General features: G+C 40.1%; 1 protein-coding gene across 3 annotated transcripts in view; it reads left to right on the top strand.

Annotated features, from left to right (window-relative positions):
* Nucleotides 1-8,152, top strand: part of PRKD3 (protein kinase D3) — a 57,646-nt gene that overhangs the window by 44,957 nt on the left and 4,537 nt on the right. For all 3 annotated transcript variants that reach the window (XM_019549743.1, XM_019549742.1, XM_019549744.1), the window contains 5 exons: nt 2,119-2,225; nt 2,799-2,960; nt 3,599-3,697; nt 6,154-6,421; nt 7,242-7,327. In XM_019549743.1, coding sequence (XP_019405288.1) covers nt 2,119-2,225; nt 2,799-2,960; nt 3,599-3,697; nt 6,154-6,421; nt 7,242-7,327 — 722 coding nt within the window. The remainder of the gene's footprint in view (nt 1-2,118; nt 2,226-2,798; nt 2,961-3,598; nt 3,698-6,153; nt 6,422-7,241; nt 7,328-8,152) is intronic.

Raw genomic sequence — 8,152 nt, 5'->3', positions numbered from 1 at the left:
ACTGCTTAGAATGGAGACCCCTTCTCTTTTTTGCAGAACACAGTACATAATTTTATTTCTTTTTGTCCCCTCTAAACAATTAGAAGAAACAGGAATTAAAGGAGTTGAAAATACTGAGGAATAGAGGGGAAGATTGACTGGTAGAAAGGTTTGCTAGCACTCTCAAATTCAAGGCCTATGCATTAAAATGGTTTTGAACCTGCATTTTTAATATTAATTCTTTTTTGTGTCCATGCAACTCTAGTTTATCTTCCTGTACTAAATATCTGTCAGTCTAATGGTCACCTGCTTATATAGTCTGAAGTTTAATGTTTATATTTTGGTTTTTGTGTTAGTCTACTATTGATGTTATTTCTTTTGCACTTTGGCATAATGTACTATCTAGTAGAGCTAGGATCTCTTCCTTGGCATTTGTTAGATATTTTTAACCCTGTGGAGGTCTATAATTTTTAGATTTATTTCTGTGGCTCCTGTCACCCAAGGATTTGTTTAGTATTGATAATGAATAACAAAAAAAAAGTGCAAATAGGTATTTTAAAATCCACGCAAAACTTTTTCCTCTGTCATTCTAGGCTACATCACATTTTCATAGACCTTTTAATCTGCCTTAATTATTTTGTTTTGCAATCACTGATTGATTGCCTTGCTGGCAGTTGGAACTTGAATCAGGTCTTCATTACATTGACCTCATTTTGTCCAGTGGAAATTAGCTTATGCTTTTGATCATTTATTTATATGTAAATTTTTAAGGCAGGTACAGTGTCATGTTGATTACTTCATGAACTTGCTATAACCTGAGTAAGTCAAGGCCACCCATACCGAATACAGAATTACTAGCTAGGTTGTTTTATGTGACTGTAGTTTGGCGACCTTGTAGCGTATGTCTAACAATGTATATAGCATTCTCTATGCCTTTCTCACTACAGTTGTATATTTTTCTGTATACTTTTCTGAAAGATTTCAGCACTTTTGAGCAGATATTTCCATGTTCTTGTTTTGTTACAAACTCATTCTAGATTTAATATTAATTTGTTAGATTATTAGTTTTTCCTGTGTCTGATCTAATTAACATTGCCTCTTAATTAAGAGCTTAATTTTAATGTTTTAGAAAACAGCTTGGTAGGTTCAGCGGGTTGCGGGGAGCGAAACTGGGTAGACAGCTACACTCAGCACTTGAAACATTTCTTCTCTGTAAGGCAAGGCAGGTTGTTTCACCTTGAATTGGTATAAATTCCACTTGAGTGGTGCAGCCCCAGCACCTACATGCTTCCCCTAACCTCAAGTCAGTGTTTTTGATGATGGTGTTGTATCTCCTGGGGAATGCTGTGTTGTCCTTCATGCATACAACTCTTACTCGAGGTTAAGCTTGTACATAATGTTGCTCCCTGGCACTTATCCATTTCCTTTCTAGTTCATGTATTTTGCGTCTGCATAAGGATGTGCTGCCTTGCTGGCACTGGAGTTTGTACCAGCTAAGTCAGAGGCAGGCATTTAAGTACCTGTATGAGAACGTGGAAGACGGGGGAATGGTGATATGTGTAGGCTTGTAAGCGGAGGTGGTTCAAGCACCTACATTGAACACCTTCAAGAGTAAATTGGATGCTTATCTTGCTGGGATCCTATGACCCCAGCTGACTTCCTGCCCTTTGGGCAGGGGGCTGGACTCGATGATCTCCCGAGGTCCCTTCCAGCCCTGATGTCTATGAAATCTATGAAATCTTTATGGTAGGTTCCTGCACACTGTAAAAGTATTCTTTCTGAGCTCTGAAACAACACAAGAGAGGATTCCTACTGTTTCCTCATAGCCATTCATTCCTGCCATGAACATCAGCCTGGAAGTGGGAGCCAGGATTTTGTAGTTTCATGTGGGATTAATGATGTATAGGTCATCTGCATAAGAGAGAATTTTACTTAGTGTACCATTTATCAATGTGTAGACTAGACAGCAAAGCAGTATGCACAGAAAATGCCTGCATTTCAGGATTAGAACTTGTCAGACTCGTGTCAGGCAGGTATTGAACACTTATACTTCTGGAAAATATACCTTTTCCCTGTAACTTTTTATAAAGAGCAATGATTATTTCAGCCATGTGATAACTGATGCCACTTTTCTTTCAGGAAAACATAGGAAGACTGGAAGAGATGTGGCCATTAAAGTCATTGATAAAATGAGGTTCCCTACAAAACAGGAAAGTCAGCTTCGCAATGAAGTGGCCATTCTGCAGGTACAGGGAGATGCATTTTTAATATACGTTTGAGCTTATTGTTCTAGAAAAAATATAGATTTGTAACTAATGTGCCAAGCCACCCTGAAAGAACAGGGAGCCTGATTGTCAGCAAAATCAATACATTTTTGCTAGCTGCTGTTTATTTGCTGCTGTCACTAGGCCCAGTGACATGTACCTTGGCTTACTGGTGACTGCCCCAAGAAGCAGACAAATTCATGTGATTTTTGGATAGCTACTTTTCTTGCCCATCTGTCCATATATTTTCTTCTTACCTCTGTATTATCTAATTGTGTCTGATTTTGAAGTGGCTTATTTTGTAGACAGTCCGTGGATATAATTTCAGTTAAATAGAACAGTTAGTTCCAATGGTCAGCCTGCCAACACTTCATGTGCTAAGTCTTTCTACCTTAAAATATTTTCATTTGTTTGTCTTAGGCCTTTGTTTCTTATATAACTCTCAATTGATTTGCTTTTGTGATCGTAATTCAGAACTTTGTTTCTGTATTTGTATCAATGAAGTGTAGAGCCAGTTGTCTGAGATTCACATTCTTCATGTTAACCTTTCTCTAGAATTTGCACCACCCTGGGATTGTAAACCTGGAATGTATGTTTGAAACTCCAGAACGGGTCTTTGTTGTGATGGAAAAGCTGCATGGAGATATGCTAGAGATGATTTTGTCCAGTGAGAAAAGTAGGCTCCCAGAACGAATAACCAAATTCATGGTAACCCAGGTTGGTGTTCCATTGCCGTCTGACCCCTTTACTTCATAAGCAGATTTTGATCTCTTATGCTTGTGTAGTAACTGAATGTACCCTAAAGGATAGTCTAGATTCAGTCATTATTTTTCAGGGGACACAGCAATAATGGTAGGCTTCATATCTAATAGAGGTTGAAATGATGTGAAAAGAATTCAGATTTTTATTTTGAATGGCAGTCTTCACTAGTAGTTTTTTTAAGGTTAATTGTTTACATTTAAAGGGACATCAAAAGTTAAGTTTTTTCAAAGGTACATGTATGTGTGGTTTAAAAAAAACAAAAAAATAACACCAGTTGAAAGTTTGATTAGGGAAGCAAGACGAAAAAACACCTTTATATTCCATCAATGTGCTGAAAAACTGAAGTCTTCAGCCCTGAATTATTGCATTGCTTATTATAGGGCTCAGCTACATTTAGGAGCAATGGGCTGGAGCTTTTGACTTGCCTGTGTGCATGCGAATCACCACTAATAGCTGGGCTTTGCACACCAAATAAAATTGTTCTTTTGGGCCCTAGGTTGCTGACCCTGACTTAGTATGTCATCTTTAGTGCCCAGACGCTTGCACTTGTTGTGCCTCTGTTAATTCTGAAAATGTGTTTTCTCTTTTTTTAGATACTTGTTGCTTTGAGAAATTTACACTTCAAAAATATTGTGCACTGTGATTTAAAACCGGAAAATGTACTACTAGCATCAGCAGAGCCATTCCCTCAAGTGAGTAAAGGTTTAACTAATATCTCCTTTTGCTGTTAATCTCCTTTTGCTGTTAATTTTTTTGGATTTGAGGATTCAAAATTAGCCTGTCACGTGGCAGTGTTATGCTGATTGCAGCCAAAATCTAGCTAGAATTACTTGAATTTGCCTGAATTTAGTTTAGTTTGTTCTTCTCTTTAAGTACTGTGCCTGACCTTCAGTGTGTAAAGGGAAATAAGATTCCAATCTAAATGAGAGCTTTCTAGCTGTGTAAGTGGATTTTTGGTGCTTTCACACAGGTTGTGATTGTTACCCTTACAGTGTGGATACATAAGCATTCACATGCAGACTGAATATGCACAGTAGACTATGGGCTGCCTAGGTATGTGCATGGATGTGTAAGCACACCTGACCTGTATATACTGCTTGGATGTATTGTCCCTCATGGTACAGCTGCGGATGGGGAAGTCATGAACATGTAGCTGGCCAGAAAACCATAACTAATGGGTGTGGGGGAGAGACAAAGGAGGGCCGTCACATATTTTGGTCGAAATGGCTGAGTGATTATGACACTTGACCAAGAAGTAGGACAGTCAGGTTCTAGGTGTCCTCCCCCTTGGACCTGCCTCTCTCTGCCTCTTCCCTTCTATTACCACAGCACCACAGGTTAGGTATTATCTAGTCTCCTTTCCAGTGTTCTTTGTGAAGCTGAGCCACTGCACTTTGCATTTAATACTTGATACATGGAGAACAGGGCAGTGGGGAAGTTTCTGCCTCACCAGGAACAAGGAATTAGGCAAGAAAATAACACCCCTCACTCCCTGCTTCCAGATCAAGACCCTTTTTTGCTGAGCCACACAAGCTCACCCTCAAGCTCACTCTGTTCTTCCTTACCCCACATATCTCCCTCTTTTGAATGCCCAATGGGATGGCTCAAAAACAAATGCTAGAGAGGAGACTGATAATGGCTAGCCTGTGGTGAGATGATTAGAGCAGTGGGCTAAGAAGTCAGAGATGCAGGTTGAAAGTCCCCCTTGGTTGGGTCTGGCTAACATTCTGATAGGGACTGATCAGTGGGTCATTCCTTGATCTTGGTTAGGACCCGGAGGCATGAACAGAATACAAACTGCTAATAGTTTAGTTCCTCTAACTAGCATGATTTTTTTATAGCAGGCTAACTTTGTGTATCATTCTACAATGCAGCACTAATATTATTCATAATACTTTCCCCCAATATGTCTGATTTGTTAAATATGTTGACAGAACTAATGCTAAGTACCACACTCTGGCTGCTGGTAGATGCTAAGGCAGTTGAGTGACTAGTGAAAAAGTATAAACCCTATTCCCCAAATTGCAGACACCATGCTTTGTGTAGCAGTGGGAATGGGACATACTTCCTCAAACCCCAATCACATGCCAGCATGTGGGGAGGGGCTGTACCTCACTTTGAACATGGAAGCAGACCCTCCCCAGTTGTTGGATCCGTGACACCCTGGACCTTTAAAAAGCATGTGCGCAGCTGGGAGCCCTGGCTGAATGCCTGCATGCTTTTATATGTTCCCAAGCATTGTAAGCCTGACACTGGGGAGAAGCTCCTTGATGTTGAGCTCATGGTGCCCCCCATGCCACAGCTGGAGGTGCGGAAGCCAGTTTAAAGATGTGCCTCCCTCATCCCCAGCTGCTAACACTGACCAGCTCTTTTAACAGACAAATGCAGCTGGAGATGGGGGAGCTTTCCCCATTCCTCACTACACATGTTGGGGGCCTTCCTAAACTAGTGCAGGCAGCAGCAGATGGGAGATGCTTCTTCGTGCCTGATCCATTTTTAAAGGGGCCTGTGCGGCTGGGGATGGGAAAGCTATTCCATTCCTGGTTGCACTTGCTCCATGTAAAGAGCTGCTTGGCACGAGCAGCTGGGGATGGGGGAGCATTCCTCCGCGCCTCCCCCCCCACACACACTTCTCATGTCAGGCACCTCCTCCAAACTGGTGTATGCAGCTGAGGATGGGCTGTGTCATCTCCCCACCTCCAGGAAGGAGCTGTCTGTGTGCCAGACCCCCAGAGCTGCTTCATGTCCTGAGCCTTGCCAGGACCTGGCACCATAAAAAGCTTTAAAGGTTGCAGGCTGTAGAGCAAGGCTTTCCAAGGTGCCAGGTCCTGGTAAGCCTGCATCCTGACATGGACTATCAACTGATTGTCAGTATTGGGGTGATGGGGCATTCCACACATTCAGTTTATGGTGCCATACGAACCAGCCACAAAGATGTTTTTTGAGTAATATCTTTGTGGCTGGTTTGGTGTTCTGTGCTATCATAAATATGATGAAATTGTGGCCAGTTGCCATTTTTATTGCATGATTAACACACTAATCACCCCAGAATTATAATTTATGCCAGGGGTCTCTTTTTTGGGCACTCAAACATCTGTGAAGTCAACCAGAAGATTGTCAGTTTAACGGTTCTGTGCTACTTTTACAGGTGAAGTTGTGTGACTTTGGCTTTGCCCGCATCATAGGTGAAAAGTCTTTTAGGCGCTCTGTGGTGGGAACCCCTGCTTATCTTGCCCCTGAAGTGCTCAGGAGTAAAGGTTACAATCGCTCTCTGGATATGTGGTCAGTGGGAGTTATCATCTATGTAAGCCTTAGTGGTACATTCCCATTTAACGAGGATGAAGATATAAATGATCAAATCCAAAACGCAGCATTTATGTATCCACCAAACCCTTGGAAGGAAATTTCTAGCGAAGGTAAAGAAATTGGAGAGAACACTTATAATATGTTCTTTAAAATTGTTATATTGTATAGTTTGTTTGGTTTTTTTTTTTTAATTAATTGTTTTTGAATTGTATTATGAGTTTGAGTCCCACACAAGTGTGAAAATTGCTGACAGCTTAATGACTCTCTAGCAAAGTAATATAATAGATGTGAAAAATCTTGTTTAAATGTAATTACATTTAAGTATTATTCTTGTGAAAAGAGGGACCAATGGATTTAATATCCAGATTTTCAGAAAGTGTTTTGATAAAAGTTGACACAATAGCTTATTTTATGGAAAAAAATATAGCTTGGATAACTTTGCTGAGGTTAAAAACAGGAGAACTAGAATTAAGGATGTGTATCTTTTCTGAAAGCCAATAAAAGGTTACATTTTGCAAGGCTACATGTTGTTTCATATTTTAAAATATGTTATTGACTGTTTAAGTACAACTGTGTATGTACATTCAGATATACAGATACATATAAAATATCTGCATATAGTTGGAATTTTGCTCCAGAGCAATCTTAAGTCCAGGGTAGTTTGTATCTGGAGTTTTGGTCCAGTCCTTTTAATGAAGTGGATGAACCAGAATATGCAGATCTAAAGCCAAACATCACCAAGGCTTAGGATTGTTCATGCTTGGACCTATCACTTGTGTTAAGTCTTAGAAATCATTGGTATGATTCAGCTTCATAAAGATAGGGTATATATTTTAGGTCACCATTTTGGTGTTGCACGTACTATAAATAAATTTTGTATTAATGCTGTAAAATTGCTGAACTTTTTTTATTATTGTCTCTTCCTTCCAGCCATTGATTTAATCAACAATCTGCTTCAAGTGAAGATGAGGAAACGTTTCAGTGTTGACAAATCTCTTAGTCACCCATGGCTACAGGTAGAAACTTAATGTCTCTTTTATTTGCTAGGCTAAGAGCTGTATGTCTGTCATTTTAGATTCAGAGAACTTTATAAAAGATTGATTTTATGTTTAAAATACTACTGCCATGCTTTGTAACCACTGAGGCGGCAACTAGGATAACACTTTAACATTGAATGTGCCCATTCCTTCTCCCCCCTCATCTTTGGGAACCCTCCATCTCCTGATGGCTTCCTTCATCATGTTGATAGGATTCTTGCCTTGTAATTTCAAGGGTTACTGTAGTGTTCTCATTAGAGGTCTGCCTTTTCCCCTTCAAAAGACCTATAAAAACACCCTTGATTTGCATAGAGTTGACCTGTAACCAGAATATAGCACTGTTGTACATAGGAGAAGATAACTCATGGCTCCTTTTGGGGCCACAGTGGTTGGTCATAGTGATGGCAGAGCAGATAACTGCAGCAGGCCCATAATAGTGCCGTACTGTCATCTACTCTGTACAATAGTGAGTGTCCTTATGAGTGCTTAATTACAGTGGCTGCAAGATGGTGAGCTCAGCTTGTGTGGGGAAAGGTCTCAATGGCTGGGTAACTGATCAAGGATTTTATCTGTACTTAGTGACTTGCGTAGTGAGGAGAGGATATTCTTCCAAAAATTAAACTTGAAAATCTGAGATCAGTTTATATGCAGGGCCAGCCTATAATTGGAATGACAATAGTGTATCAGTTTTTTTGGTCTGTCCCAGACTTACTTTATTTCCTATCTAACAGTAGTATGTAGAGTTTTGCTCATTATAGCCCACTTCTTTTTCCACTCAGTTCTGTCAATTATTGATACACTCAG

The sequence above is a fragment of the Crocodylus porosus genome, unplaced genomic scaffold (assembly GCF_001723895.1).
Source record: "Crocodylus porosus isolate Cpor-Errol unplaced genomic scaffold, CroPor_comp1, whole genome shotgun sequence".
NCBI lineage: Eukaryota > Metazoa > Chordata > Crocodylia > Crocodylidae > Crocodylus > Crocodylus porosus.
This window is presented reverse-complemented; position numbering and strand designations above follow the sequence as displayed.